Below are 16,406 nucleotides of genomic sequence, written 5' to 3'. Positions count from 1 at the left end.
GATTATTGGCTCTGGCTCTGCTGGCTACGGCCATAGCCCAGCCATAGCCATAGCCCAGCCTACCTTGTTGTTGCTGTAGCAAGTGGTAGCAAGAGCCAAGAGCAAACTGTAGTGCTGTAGTGTTGAGGTTTTACAAACATGAGCGAAGGTAAAGGTGTGGATAAGCTAAAGTACTTAGAAAAATACTTGGCCCCGAAAGAAAAAAAGAAAGCGAAAAAGTCGAAACATTCTTCGGGACACAGGTAATTCGAATATCTTGATTAAATACGTCTGCGGCGCGGAACTACGAGACGAAGTTCATGCAATTTGACAGTAACGATAATGCGATACTTTGTCTTTTGCCAAGGTGAAAACATTTCTGATGAGCTAGGGTGTCCAAAGACGATGGCGTTAGGTAGCCTGTGGCATAGATGTTAGAGGGGCTTGGTGATTGACTATTCTATGACTATTCTTGAGCAGAAGCTTGTGGTGAGGTGAAGCCGACTTGCGGAATAGCGACGCCTTCAAAGGAATACCGGCAAGCGTCGTGTTATGTAATGGTTTGCGAACCACGATCTCCTACTTTGTTTTCGCGTTTTTAGTGACGGAAACATTATCGATGATCCGTTCTGCATCATCATTTGTGCCGCAGTATATCAGAACACAATACACATAAAGCTTCACCAAGTTGTACGCACTTAGGCTCACCTTTCCGCAATAAACGCATGTCCCCCCCTCTCCTTGTACGCACTTGCATGTTTGTTATGTATATATTTGTTCTGTAATAATTCGACGATTTCTTTAAATTTTCTTCTGTGATTATTTGACGCACAGGACATGTCACAAGCATTTTGTATCGTAAGGCATTTCTTGTATGTTTTTTATTGTATATTAATATGTTTGGGACTGTCTCACAGGCTAGTCCTTGCAGTCCAACTTAGAAACTGTGTGTCATGAGGAATAATAAACTAAACTAAACCATAACCTTCATCGCATTATGACGACCAAAATTCAATCATTCTAAATTTTAACTCCTAAGCAGTGTTGTTCATCACTGTTCTTATGTGCAAGTTCCCTTTAAGCATACTATTTGTTTTAATCAGTGTTTATGCAAGTCTCCTTTCTGTATATGTATGCAGTTGTTGAAACGTATCATGTTCCAGGTTGCGCATTCTGGATGATGATGTGGACCTTAAGCAACTGCCTTCTGTGCAGAAGAAGGCTGAGTCAGAGGACGAAGAAGCCCCTATTGTTGCTTCTATCGTAGATGATCGCCCTCTACATGTCAGAGTGGCGGAACAGTATACCCCTTCTCAGTGGAAAACCCTCGGTACTTCATTTTTTGAGCTTACGTGTTGCCTTCCTTGGGAATAGCACTTTCATCAGTGGCACACAGGCACGTTAGTATTTTGGAACATTGCCTTCTTTTGACCTTTCTAAGAACCAAAACAAGAAAACCAAGAAGAGTCCGTAAAATCATCGAAGCAGAGCCCATCTAAGCGGACAAAACCCTCCAAAACCAGGGAGTCAACACACAAGAGAAGACATGGATCTGACAGTGATTTGTCACCAGAAAGGCACACATCATTAGGTGAGACACATGAACATTCTCTCATCTTTCATCTTCTTTCTCAAACTCTTTGAAATACCATGCAGCACACAACAAAACCAGGAAAAGACATTCACACTCACCTGGAGCACCCCCATCAAAAAGGCACGACTCTGACAGTGACCTCTCACCCGATCGACAGCCATCTTCAGGTGCGTGGCTGAGATAGACAACGTGTTTATTGAATGTGGAACCACCCTGGGGCCAACTTCTGCCTGCCTCCTTTTATTTACTCACTTTACTACCCAATTTTATAAGCTTCTGGGACCCATGCCATCTGGCACCCCCCTTGAGGAGTGCGGCTGCCACTCTCACACCCCCTGGGAACGACTCTGATTTAAAGTATGCAGTGCAGAGATTTTAGATGTAATAAATATGGTTGATTCAGTGCAGAGAGGTAGTGAAGTTCAGGTTTAAGAGACTGTTGAATTTGTTTTGCATTCCACATTCATTCACATTTGTGTTCCACATTTTATTTTATTTTGTTGTCAGTTACGTCTTCTAATGCATGAAACTTCAATTTTCGTACGTCATTCTATCAGTTACGTGGAACATTTAACGTATTTTGATTATGCAAAGAAGTAGCTGCATTGCTGCTCACGCAACATTGACGCGGCGATGTTTTGCGGGGACTTATGAATTACAAATCTGCTTCATCATTCAGTCAAATGTGCTCGTAATTGCAATAGTTTTCACCTCTGCAAGATTGTGCTTACAGTGTTACTTTCCTTGAACTGTCAACCCTGTTCCTCTTAGATGTGTCAGTTAATTATGCGAGGCACAGATAAAACACAACAGTGAAGTCAAAGCTGAAACTCTCCTTGTGAAGCATGCCATTTCTGGCGTGTACCATAATTTCGCACCTATAAGCCACACCACAGATAACCCAAAGGGTCAGATTTTCGTCTGTTATGAAAAAATATCCGGCGCATAAACCGCACCGTCAGATAAGCTGCGGCTCTTCTATCAGATGTGCTCGTAAATGTGAACTGATCGATGTTGAAAGACCCACACAAAATTTTTCGTTCATATAATTTATTGCGCAGGCAACGATATTGAGAATTACACCATCAACTCAGCACCACTTCCTTCTGGAAACGACAGTTCCTCAATGTTGCTCTCGCAGACTGGATCACTCAAACACTTTCGGGAAGCAGCTTGAATCACATCAGTAGGAATCTTCTTCCTTGTCGATTCCACCCAATGGCAGACTTGAGCCTGTGGCCTATTGTAAGCGACCGGTGCATAGCAATGAGGTCATACCATGAAGAATGGCAAAGGCCCCGTATTATAACAACTTAGTCATCCTGGGGACCACCGACCCTTCCCAAGAAGCCATGTTGGGGAAAGGAGGCCAGTTGCCTAGACAAGCATGGGGATTACCATCAGTGGCTGCATTTCCGAGCAGCCACTGTCATGGATAATATTTAGTTAGATAAGCCGCACCCCACCTCTTGGAAGTTTTTTTTTTTCAACAGATAATCCGCGGCATATGAGTGTGAAATTACGGTACTTCTTGTCGGCAAGTTCTGCAGTGATGACAACAAAGAGAACACAATCTTCTGTTGCGCGCACATGGTCACAGCGCCTGTATTCACCTGATGTGACACTCATGGGCTGTTCACAGGGAAATTGTATTTCTTTTTAGATTGCTGAAAACTGTGCTTAATTCCCCAGGCAATCTGTCTAGAGCAGCAACACAAAATCTTTTAGGAGCATCACATGTTACCACAGCACCATTTAATTTCTGAGAGTGCTATAAATCCATGCCGCGGCAAAGGTGGTTCAAACTTGGAGGAGACAGGCCATCGTGATGGTGGAGTGGTAGTGCTCTCTCATTCGCTATGGCAAATACAACTGCTTTGGGCATTGCTTTGAATGTGCTTCCCGTCGCACTGATGCATGCACCGTGGGTGTCTGTGATGTGCCGTGCTTGTATATCTCGTATGAAAATGTCTTGGTAGTGTGCCCACCTACTCATCCCAGGATTGTGGGTTCGATGCCGACCAAGGATGCCAGCAATTTGGTGGCAGGGTACAATTTGCTCAGTCACATTGTCTTCCACGAGAGAAGTTAAATACTGTGTGCTATGTGCTGAGCTTTTGGCGCACGTTAAAGAACCCTCAGCTCTGCAAAACTAATCCGCAGACTGACCACTGTAGCGTTGCTCATGATTGTAGCTGTCTCTTGGTGTAAAGCCACAAATTATCATTGTCATTGCATGAAAATGTCGTGGAGTAGCCAACTAGTAACGGAGCCAGAAAAATATTGTGGGAGGGGCTCCACCACAATTGAACAGACATTCTATTTTTTTAGGTCTCGTAATTTTCCTTTAATGGAGCAATGAGGTAACACCCGTCTCATTCGAAAACCTGGCTCGAAGCACCCTCAAGACCTCACGGTCCTACTGCAGGTTACCTGCATGCGAAGTTGTTGTGCAGGAGCTCATTTTATTTGTTGTGTAACATGCCAAAACAAACAAATTTTAGTCATCTCAGTGCCAGGCACTTTTCGCGTGTGAAGTATGTATCAATAGCTTTGTGTGAAAGTAGAAAATCGGGAAAATTCCACTCAACTAAGGCACCTCATGCAGCACCAATTAAAACGGGGAAAACAGTCTGGGGCAGTATCACCAAGTGATGATGCATCACGGACGAAGAGGCACGACTCTGGCAGTGACTTGTCTCCACAAAGGAATAAAGGTTCAGACAGCGACCTGTCCCCACCAAGGAGAAGGGGCTCAGGCAGTGATGTCTCGCAGCCAAGAAGAAAGGGCTCCGACAGTGACCTTTCACCCGTGAGGAAAAAGGGTTCAGACAGCGACCTCTCTCCACCAAGAAAGACAAGTCGCAGAAGCATGCCTTCGCCTCAGCCTCAGAAGAGAGATTCGCACAAATCACGCAAGAAAGCAGATAGAACCTCATCCAAGGAAAAAGTGAAGGTGAAGAAAGAGAAGGAGGAGGTAATGTTTTACTCACTTCTCAAAAATTTTTCCAACTAGTTTTCAAGTTTTCCACTAAAGTAACTGGTGCAAGTGATGTGGGGTTGCGGGCCTCACACTAGTGAAGCCAAAATCTCAATTTTATTTTTTCTTAAAACCAAACCAAACCAAACCAAACCATCGCCCTTGACCGTGTGGCACCAAGACCGTTACATTCCAATTCCACTCCGCCTGCAAAAAAATGCCTAATTCCATTTCCATTCCATTCCATTCCCAGGACAGTTTCCGTCAGTTTCTCGGACATTCCGAGCTCTGATAAATCTGGAATGATTCTGGAATCATTCCAACCTCGGAGTGGCAACTCCGCAACCCTGATATGTACCCATTCTCGTTCTTTCCGGACGTCATGAGTGCAAGTGAATCAACCAAGAAATGTCGATACGCAAACGCGCAGGAGAAAGCAGTAGAGGTGTATGCAGTTGAATCTCTATATAACGAATTTGTAAACGCTGACTCTTAGTTTCGTTAAATAAAGATATTCGTTAAATAGAACACGCCAAGTGACACAAAGATGGCCGCCGCCACTACCTGCGCCGCGCGTACCGCAAAACGCCATTTGTCATAAAACAGGTATCAAGCTGAGAAGGGCATAAAATATCAAGCTTTATTCACCACATAACGCTAGGTATATTACCTAATTTGTGCACAATGTCGCTCTGAACGTTCATAACTCCGGATGACCTCCACTGCTTACTCCTGCGCGCTCGCGTATCGACGTCTGACGTCCGGAAAGAACGAGAGTACACCGCCGTTGAATACCGAAGAGAACGAGAAATGGGTCCATATCATGTAGACGTCTGCACCAATGAATGAAACTCTGAACGGCGGCGGCATCATGCCCATTTTACCATCGTCAGCGGCGCGAACAAAAACAAGAAAAGAAGCGGTAAAAACCACAACCTACTTTCATCGGCATCAACAAAAGCAAATTAGACTTCGCGAGAGGCCAGCAATGCGTGCTTTCTTGTCCGAAACCCGAAAACAGGTGCGAAGAAGCCCTCGCGCCGGTTTCGAAACGGCGTCGGCGCACCGAAAATTACCGGCGGCGGTAACGCACATGGCACATGTGTACACGCTCACGCTCGTGCCTACAGCACGTGACAACCGAAGTAACCAACGAAAACTCGCGTGAGGACAACGGAGAGGGGAAGGTTTCTCCGTTTCTCCTCCTGTTCTTCTTCTTGGTGAAGGAAAAAGACATGTGCGGAAGGCTTTTGTCGCCCAGAGGCTTTGTTAAATAGAGGTGACCAAACGAACGTATTTCGTTAAATCGAGCGCAAAAATACATTGGCGTCTATGGGGACGCGTACGTGCAACGGAAATTCTTCGTTAAACAGAGGATTTCGTTAAATCGACGTTCGTTATTGAGAAGTTCAACTGGTATTGTAAATTGTGCGAAGTCATCCTTTTTTATGTAGAAAAGAGATTAACTTCGGCTGGCACCTTCTAATTGACACTCGTTATTTATAAATAGAGCCTGAAGTTTTCAGGAAATATTTTTTCAAAAATTCGGGGGGTAAAAATCGGGTAAATAAACATGTGCACTAAATTCGTGTGAATTCAGGTACAAAAACTTCCAGAATGCTAAATTCGGGGAGAAATCGGGCTCAGTTACTCAAACTAACTGTACTGGTTTGGTGCAAACTGTGATATAACTGCGTTTGCTGCCAAACAAGTAAGTCAGTGCATTCCTACAGACATCCCAGTAAGGGCAATTTGCCGGGTAAAAATCGGGTTTCACCCTAAAGAGGCAACCTTCAATTCGGGGTGCAAATTCAGGGAAGAATCGGGTAAAACCCTAAAACTTCAGGCTCTATTTATTAATAGTAGCTGTACTACAGTAGAACCTCTCTCTGTAGTGAATCTGTATGTAGTGAAGATATATATAGATACAGTGAAGTAAATGTGCAGTTTCAGTGTGTTGAAACCCCAGTTTTTAACTACTGATGTAGTAAAGTTACTGATATAGTAAATTTTCTAGCGGTTTGTTTAACTTCACAATAGAGAGGTTCTATTACTATTTGACATTGTGAGACATAACACACACTTCCGTAATAAACGTCACTATCTGCCATCTCACTTGCTACCTAACAATATGCCTTCTAGAAGTAATTTTAAAGCATCGATATCCTGACAGCTCAGGAAAATGTGTTATGAACCAACTCAACTTGCTGAAGCAAACCTGGGAGCTGAAAATTTTACACACGCTTTTTACGCTCGATACATGGTGTACGAAAACTTTGGCATCTTTCGTCGTCGTGATATTTTTAATAGGGTGACGGAAAGTAGCTCCTGTGCAGAGGAGCTACTGCACTCTATCGTGGGGCAACCCTGTACTTGCAGTTGTGAAGGAGGACTGCATGGTGTCTTCCCGCCAGTGCTGGTGTATACTGATGTATGCTGCATACAGTGCATACTCTGTCAATGCTGTTATGTAATATTATTGCCATTTTTCAGGAAAAAGTTATGGAGGTAGTGAAACTGCGAGACGATTCAAAGGCACTTAAGGCTAAAGCTGATGCTGCCAAGGAAGAAGAAAAGAAGAAAATCTACAGCAGATGGGGGAAGGGGTAAGTTGTACGCAGCTTTTCCAAATCTAACAACAACAATAATTTGTCGGGCTTGTTGCACCTTCTTTCGGATTGCAACATTTTGGCAGATTTCAAGGTACAGTCCAACCTCGCCACAGCGAACATCGTTAGTGCGAATTATCGGTTATTGCAAGTTTTCTGTCTGATTTGGTTGGTCACGCTTTATTTCTATGGGGATCCTGCGTTTACAACGAAGTAGGCTTCCCCATTTCCTAGCCGCGTTCATTGGTTGCGTGCTTCTAGTGCTTCCACACGCGCTCCTCCTCTCCACCGCACTCTCATCCTCGCCACCGCCGAATTGACCGTGGATTGCATCGTTCCCGAAACTTCCCATCATCGAGTAGCTGGTATGCTGTGGAAACGTTATGCGCTGAGCATCGAAACGAAGGTGAATATTCTTCGTGACGGTGAGTGCGAGGTACGATAAGTGACGTGAGTTACGATGAGTGCGAAGATCCGGAAGACACGGACCGCTGTCTAACACACCTTGAGGCTTTCTCCATGGTACATGCACTGGAGGACTTCTTTCTGGAACACCCGACGGCGTCCGATGAAATCGTTCGTGATGCATTTCATTCGCTTGACAAGGTTGAAGTGAACAGCGCCGTTGCCACGAAGCAACAGAAGATTACAGATTTCTTCAAATAAAATGGTTGTGTTTGCCTTATTGTGTTTTGAGTTAATTTTGAAATATTGCGGACGCTACGCGTGTTCCGGCGGAAACTTGTCAGAATCATAAGTCACATTTAAATGCTGTACTTTTACAGCGAATATCGCGTATAACGAACCCAATTTGCGATTCCCATGCGACTTCGTTGTAACGAGGTTCGACTGTATTAAAGAGCACAGTCACCTTAAAGTTGTCTCAGCTTTATGCAGCAGCGCTGAGATATGACTACACCTGAAATAACAACCTCGAGGGGATGTTATATTTTATTTTATGTAGTTTGTTTTGTTAAAATATTTCGTACTTAATTCACGATGCATACAATACAGAAAGTAATAGCATTAGATCAGTATTACAGTGTGAAACTGATGGTATCATAAATCCTTTATTGCTAACATAGTCAAGTAGCAAGATGCATTATTCTTTGTGAGACAACTTCCCGGCATTGAAAGAGACAGGTTTTGTTTTAGCTTGCGCATTATTGGAACATACTGACGAAGGGTATTAATTGAAAAACCAGCCCCCGTGGCATAGTGGTTAGGGTGATCGCTGTCCACGCCGAGACTAGGAGTTGACACGGGTTCGAATCCTGTCACCGGCTGTGCTGTCCGAGGTTTTCCCTGGGTTTTCCGAAGACTTTCCAGACGAATGTCGGCACAGTTCCCCTGAAGTCGGCCCAGGACGCATACTAACCCCCTGTCCCCCACTCCCTCCTGCTGTCCTCTCTCCATCTGTCCACGTCTGTACGCCGCTCATAGCCACAGTTGCTCCGCGGCGCTAACGCGGAATTTAAAAAAAGAAGTATTAATTGAAACAAGTCTTACAACCAAGTTAGTTGAAAATTCTCGTTGATGAAAAACACTCCCACCGAAATGTCCATTGAGATGTTTGCACCGAAACCTCGCACACCGAGGTGCCCCATACCCAAGTATCTGTCGTACATAGTGGGCTGGTAACTTCATTCATCCCTTTTGCAATAATTCGATATGTAACATGTTCCCTTTGCCAGGCAACTTCCCTTTGTTTGTGCAGGACTACGCATTCGCTCAAATGTGACTTTTGGTTTTTTTTTTTTTTGCCTGATTCATTTGACATTTTTCAAAAGCAGGCACAAAAACAGTGACATTCGTATGAACGCGCACTCGTGTGCACTGCACTTTCAACCGTTTGTCAGCACGCATTTCGTTCAAAAACTGGTGAAGCACCGAGTGTCTCGAGGCCGACACACGGATGAGAGAAACCTCCATGCGAGCCTGGCCTAAAAGCAGCCGAGCAGCCGTCTTTGCAATCGTGCGGCAGGAGAAACAGAAGAAAGGATTTTTCTTGAACGTCGTTGAGATGGGAGCAGATGAGAGACGTTGATTATATCACGGCGCAGGAGGAAAGGAAAACAACGGAAAAAAGTGACGGTACCGCCATCCCTCACCGGAAGTGAACGCAACTAGATCACAGGAGTTCGCCTTAAGTACAAGGCATTATAGAAATTGCTTATGACCAGCACTGCCACTAGCATCCAGATTGGGATGCTGAGGAGTGGTGCAGATAACGTGGTTCATAATGATCATTTTAACGTGCAGTCACCTATCTGTCCGAGCTGTGAGCTATCATTGCTTTTCAGTGTTTACATTTTTTTTTTTTTTTTGTACCCATGTTACATGATATCTCCTTGGTCCAGGGTTGTGCAACAAGAACAACAAGAAAAACAATTGGAGGAGCACCTCTATGAAATGTCCAAGCCATTTAGTCGGTATGAAGGGGATGCTGACTTAGAAAAGCACCTCAAGGAACAAGACAGAGCAGGAGACCCAATGCTCAAGTATATTAAGAAAAAGAAGGCATCTGCTACAGAAAACAGTAAGTTCTATCCAGCTGTATAGTATAATTATAATCTACAGAATTCACTTGCGTTATGGTTTAATGTTGCCACACATACCAAATAAGTAGGATTCTACCTTTTTGCCACACTTTCTGAAAACTACAATGAAGTTCTGACAGGAACGTTAGCAGCTTTGGTTCTCTTGCAAAAAGCAAAGGACTTTCCTAGGCAGCAAGTAGTGTGTGTGTGTCATAATCATAACCTGCATAACCTGCATGTTGGACGTTACTAATTCATTGTTCTAGGTCAGCATAGTGACTTGCCAAAGGTTGCAGGTCATGTACTTATTTCAAATAATACAATGTTACAATAGGGGATGTGCGCTTCTCCAGGTGGCGCGTTGGACACTGTTGCTACAGCGTCAAGGTGGGAGAATTTTAACTCTCCGGTCACCCCCTGCATCGCCTTTTCATCACTACCGACTTCACTGCCACTAAGAAAAAACAGATAAGGGAAGTAAACGAAATGTGGACGATTCTTGCGAACAAAACATGGCTGCTGCACGTTTCTGAGCGTTCATTTGCGGAAGCTACACGACCGCTTAGGAACTTCTTTCTCCGCTCCGAAACTTTACGGTGCATGACTGCACGGTCCTTATGATTGTACAGTGCAATACCGTTACTCCGAACTTCCAGATAATTCGAACTGACAGTCGGGTCCTAGCAAAGCTAATATGTTTATGAGACAATTGATGTTCTGAGGCCTGAACACATATAGAAAGGACAAATACGTACAAAGCCTCAAATGCCTAAGAAATTAATGATGAAAGATGGAAGTTACTGAAAAGGTTAGCCAGCTGTAGGACTCGAACCCACATCTTCTGGATTACCGGACCGGTAATCCTGGACCGGTAATCCAGAAGATGTGGGTTTGAGTCCTACAGCTGGCTAACCTTTTCAGTGACTTCCATCTTTCATCATTAATTTCTTAGGCATTTGAGGCTTTGTATGTATTTGTCCTTTCTATATGCACATTTCTATTTGTATTGGCACAAAATTGGGCACAGTCGTAGAACAAGGATTTATCCCCAATTCTGCTACCAGTGTAGCTGACTTCAAATGAGGCCTGTTTATTGCTACTGCATTTGAGAATACAGGGTGCTTTGAAGGATGGGATTTTCGAGTCGGGGGGGAAAAACAGCGCTGGCATGGAAAATGTCAAAACTTTATCAGGACATGTATCGCTGTTAGAAAATCTTGTCTAGGACATTCACTATGCGGGTCTGAAAAGGACACGTATGGTGAATGTCCTAGACAAGAATTAGAGCCGCCTTGCAGGAGAACCGTGCACAGCTTCCAGGCTTTCAATGAGTTATTCTGAATTATGGAGTGATAAGGAGCCAACGAGATTCAAAGTACAGAGGCCACGTTGAAGAAAATTTGCTACAATTTTCTTGCCAAGAGCCAATTTCACTAACAACAATGCGAAGGGGAAGGTCAGGTTTATGATCCTTTAGGAGGAACTTCACAGAAAGAATGGAATGCTTGCAATCATCAACAACCTTCTTCAACTTGTGATCTGATTCAGAAAAAATGCTTAAAATAGAAGACTTGGCTTTTTTCAAAGAGCTTGTGTAGGGTTTGAACAACCCTGAGACAGCATTGTCAATTTTTTCTTTTACTCGTGGTGCAGGAAGAACACCAAACTTCCCAGATTTAGCACATTGCAATAAAGTTAACCCAGCGTTTCTGAGCTCAGCTTTCACAGAGCGGATCTTTTGCTCATGAGGAGAATGACTTTTAGCAATGGCACCGGGAGGGATACGGGAAACACAACGTTTAACAAAAGCAATCCTGTCTGAATTATCAACAATTCTGCTAGACACTTGATTCATAATAGATGCAACATCAAATTTGCTGGGCTTAACTGGCATATAGAACTTGGGGATGTTGGAAAGAATATCAAGAGCTTGAGAAGATAAGGGAACATTGCATGGGTTAACAACAGTGGAACACTCACCCAGAGGAATGTCTTGAGTTCATTTGAGTTCATTGAGTCCTTGAATTCATTTTAAAATCTGTCGCTGAACTTGCACCTGAGTTAACTTTCTTTCTCCTCAGAACAGCCTAGAGAGGGGGGTTTTAAAGTTTCTAGATCTAACACTTCTTCTGAATCCTGGATTATGCTAGTTTTATGGAAAGGATCGTCCAAAACCGGTGCTGCACGCTTCCAGTTCTCATTCTAAACTTGTTAAATTTGGTGTTGTATCATCTCTCCTCAAAGCAGCCACGAGAAAGAGCTGCATGCATTACGTTTCAGGGAGCATAAATTGTCAGTATGTTAGACTGCGTAACGCAGGGTATCATCACAATGCCATTTCTTCTCGTGCTTTAAAGGCTCTGTTACCAAGTCCAAAGAGTCATTTGCAACAGAATCTTGATAATCCCAGAAGGATTTCGGTCATCCCGTACTTTCACGGCATCTGGCACAGTATTTTTGCTGTAGCCAGGGGCTATGATATAAAGGTAGTCTTTTCAAACGCTCTCCGGTTAAGCAGATTAACACTCTTTTCTCATACTTTTGTCGACTGCCCAGTGAAGCACCGGAATCCTTTTGTGGATTGTAAGGCTAACGTTATCTATGCCATTCCCCTTTTGTGCGGATTTTCATATGTCGGTCAGAGTGGATGTTGCTTGAACGACCGTCTCCGAGAACACTCTTGTAATGTCAAAAAGAAGAATGTGTTTTCGGAGTTGGCCGTTCATCTCAAAGATTGCAGTTGGTGTGCCCTGTTGTTTCATGAGACCAGTGTACTTGCGGTTGAAAGGGAGAAAAGACGGAGGTTACTGCGAGAGTCTGTTGAGATGGCCACACGTGGCAATGTGATTAGTAGTCCGTCGTTTTGTCTTCTCCCTCTTCTACGTCGCCTCTTGGGTATATACTAGTTGGATCTCTGTAATAAACCTTTTGCTGAGTCTGAGAATTTGTCGTCCGTCCTTCTTGTTCCGTGTCTCTCGGTCCCCTACCATGAGTTTAGGCTAGCTTGCCTGCACCCTCTCCCTTCTTTCTATAATTAGTGCAGTTCTCAAATCCCCCAGCACAAACGTGTGTCAATCCAAATATATCAGCAAGAACCAGGGCTCGGAACCGTTATTTTTTGTGGTTCGGTTCAAGTTCCGGTTCGAGGTTATCGGTTCGGTTCGGGTTTGGGTTCAGAGCAACCAAAATAATGGTTTGAACCGATATTAATCGGTTCGAACCGGTTTACGTGTGCTGTGATAATCAGTGTACGACATGTGAGTGGTAATATCAGGTTCCGGCGATGGCTTGCTCCTCCTTCCATCCTCTTACTCCCTCACCTCTACACTTCATAGGTACGAAGAGCCATCATGCAGTTCACGACAGCAGATCATCCTTTACTGTACCGAAAAGTGCTGGGAAATGGCACACAGCGTACCACTAAACTCCATTGCAAAAGGCTATCACTAATTTCCAAAGGAAAACAGGGAAGAGAGCGGTCTCGTGGTAGATAGGAGTACCCCAGAGTCCCATGCGCAGGCCGGCACGTTGCTCCGCGTTGAAAAGAGGGAGAAAGGCCGCTCCTGTGTTTTCTTCCTCCATGCTCTGGGCCACACGCCAACCCCTTTCCCGTGGTCGCTAGAGATCTGCATTGCTTGTGGATATCACTGTGGACTATTAAAATTTACGTCGCCTTCACAATGCGACGCTGAATGAAAAGAAGCAGCCGAGGCAACAATGCAAAGTGTACTGTCGTGCAGCACATCTTTTTTTTTTTACACCTCGAATTGCAAAAATGTACAGGGATGTCGTGAAGCTTTAGGAGGTGAGGTTGTAGGAGGTGCATGGACTCACCACTTCTTAGTTTATCAATTTGTCCGCTCTAGAAATTCGGCAAGATTCCGAGCGATGCAGGGAGCTGGTGCGCGGCAGTCGACCGCAGGTATAGGCGTTTGTACCGTCTGGCGAACCGGTTACCGCATCATATTTTTTCGGTTCAGTTCCGGTTCGTTCAAGGGGAGACAAAAAATGTTTACGGTTCGGTTCGGGTTCGGTTCGGCGAAAACTAACGGTTTTTTGCGGTTTTCGGTTACGGTTCAGTTCCGGTTTCGACCCCTGGCAAGAACATGATTTAATTCAAATCCAAATCTTTGAGCAAAATCTGATTCAATCCAAGTCCAAATCTTCAAGCAAAACATGATTCGATCCAAATGCAAATCTTCAGGCAAAAACGTAATTCAGTCCAAAACCAAATCCTGCTCATAATGAAGCCGCCAATGATATCCATATCAAAGTTTCCAGCCTCTTGTGTCGATTTAAATGAAATGTGAGATTTGAAATCCCCAACACTGCTACGATATTTGTACAACATGATTTGTAGATATATAAGTGCGTTCGTTTTTGCCTTGACAGAAGGGGTGCGAGAGAGAAAGGAGAGGGTCGCCTGCTTGCATCAAAGCTTGCAGCCTCGCCAAGGCAGCTGCTTACTCTATTCCCTCTCTGTCTCGTTTGTGTGTGCAGAAAAAGTAGCCCCACATTTACGCACGTAACATGTTCCCTGCTTACTGTACGAACCTCCACTGGTGCACGATGTTGCATTTATGCGATGGGAATCAACAAAAAAATTGTGCTAACCAAACACTGTGTCACAAAAACGTTATCTACGCGAGCTTTGCTCTCTGTTGCATTTCAAATGAGACATGGCGGTGTCGGCACAGTTGCGTCGCATTGGGGTGCCACCTATGCAGAAACCAAAACAAAATCTGGCACCCCTTGGGGTACCTTCAAACAACAGTGCCGTGACGGCCATGTTGACATCTGTACAGCCAGTTCAGGATGGACGGGGAGCAAGGTTTGCGTGGCTAACCCTTTTGTTATGCAGAGTTTGGTTGCCATGATTTTTTTTTACCTTTTCTGCACACACCCTGTATATACAATATTTATATGCACAACATGTTTGTGGAGTCGCTGCTGAAAAAGTGAACACAAGCACATATAACAGAATACTTTCTGCTGCTGAGATGTTTTGATGCTTGCCTGTAAATGAATGTTCTGGAAAGAATGAGCCTCTTATATTTCAACCATTCTGCCGGAAACGTGCGGCAAGGCCTAGCTAGCCATGGTTAGAGCCCGAAGTTTTAGGGTTTTACCCGATTCCTCCCCGAATTTGCACCCCGAATTGAAGGTTGCCTCGTTAGGGTGAAACCCGATTTTTACCAGGCGAATTGCCCTCTCTGGGATGTCTGTAGGAATGCACCAACTTACTTGTTTGGCAGAAAAATGCAGTTACATCACCGTTTGTACCAAACCGCTACAGTTAGTTTGAATAACTGAGCCCGATTTCTCCCCAATTTTAGCGTAATGGAAGTTTTTTCACTCGAATTCGCATGAATTTAGTGCACATGTTTATTTACCCGATTTTTACCCCCCGAATTTAGAAAAAAATATTTCCCGAAAACTTCAGGCTCTAGGCCCATGGTGCATCTCCGACGTAGCTAGTATGCGCTGTCGACACATCAAGCCCTCATTCAGAGTGGCCCCCTTTGTTTAAACAAATCTTCTGTCCCTTCGAGTTCGCATTAACAGGTTTGCATGTACTATGTATGTAGGGCCTGGCTTTTTATTGTTATACCTGATTACGACCAATATGTAACCCCCACCCCTCTCCTCCAATTCCCGATTCAAATCAGTACAGGGTTTAACCTGATAGTTTCCTGAAAACTACTGAACTGAGGGTATCCAAAGTCATCACAGCTAACACAGAACTTTGAAAACTGTGTTGTAATTGTATAAATATGCTCATACAAAGTCTCAAAACAGAGACCCTGCTGCCTCTTAGATTCGTGGACTATTGATACTCTGTGTCTACTTGTGTTATATGTATTGTGCCAGGTAAATTGAAGATTTGCACCTGATTCACTCTGATTCAACAAGAATTGGGTTGAATCATGTTCAGTTCAACCTGATTACACCCGAAGCATTGTAGCAAAATATAACCCCATACCTCCTGATGTTGCTGAAAAATATAGCCCGAAAAAGTCAGGTCCTGTGTACATGTGCTGCCAAGAACACCATATCTAACTTGTTAAAAAAAATAGGAGAAAGTCTTTTTGTGTGTAAAGTTTAGAAATGTATGCAATGAAAACAAAATACTGTTTCTGTTACATTCTGTTAGAGCACACTACATTATTTTCACTTGGTTTTGCAGCCAGGCCACGGTATAATGGTCCAGAGCCTCCGCCTAACCGGTTTGGAATCTGGCCAGGCTATCGGTGGGATGGAGTAGACCGTTCCAATGGATTTGAGAAGAGGTTGGTGGAGCAGAAAAACAGTTCGAAAGCCAATGAAGAGGAAGCATACAAATGGAGTGTGGAAGACATGTGATTAATTGGAAATAAATGGAACTCTCGTTTCATGTTATGCCACTCTTAACATTCTTTAACATCTTGTTATGTACTGCTCAAATTGGTGCACATCTGTGCCTCTCCAACAGGTCTGCATGAAACTTATTTCATTCCCCACATCACCACAAGCGATAGGGTAGATAGGGCGATTAAACTCCCCATTCCTCATCTTCAAAATAAAGTAGTGGTTGTTTGTTCCGTTGCTCTGTATGCTGTCACTGTTCAACTACTTTTTTAAATCTTTCTTTTTTTTTCATATCAGAAGCTTTTGGGACAGCAGCTTGGAAGAACGGGTGCCGTGCACATGTGGACATAGTGCTC

At 44.0% G+C, this 16,406-nt stretch overlaps 1 protein-coding gene across 1 annotated transcript; it reads left to right on the top strand.

Annotated features, from left to right (window-relative positions):
• The first annotated feature begins 70 nt into the window (after nt 1-70).
• LOC135385663 (BUD13 homolog) lies at nt 71-16,096 on the top strand. The gene is given in 9 exon segments (XM_064615117.1): nt 71-242; nt 1,143-1,309; nt 1,421-1,570; nt 1,636-1,740; nt 4,182-4,192; nt 4,194-4,550; nt 7,047-7,159; nt 9,523-9,701; nt 15,890-16,096. Coding segments are annotated over 9 exon segments (1,362 nt in total). The 5' UTR covers nt 71-138; the 3' UTR covers nt 16,066-16,096.
• The last annotated feature ends 310 nt before the right edge of the window (nt 16,097-16,406 follow it).

The sequence above is a fragment of the Ornithodoros turicata genome, chromosome 2 (assembly GCF_037126465.1).
Source record: "Ornithodoros turicata isolate Travis chromosome 2, ASM3712646v1, whole genome shotgun sequence".
Lineage (NCBI taxonomy): Eukaryota > Metazoa > Arthropoda > Arachnida > Ixodida > Argasidae > Ornithodoros > Ornithodoros turicata.
Note: the sequence above shows the minus strand (reverse complement) of the source record. Positions and strands in the feature narration are given on the sequence as shown.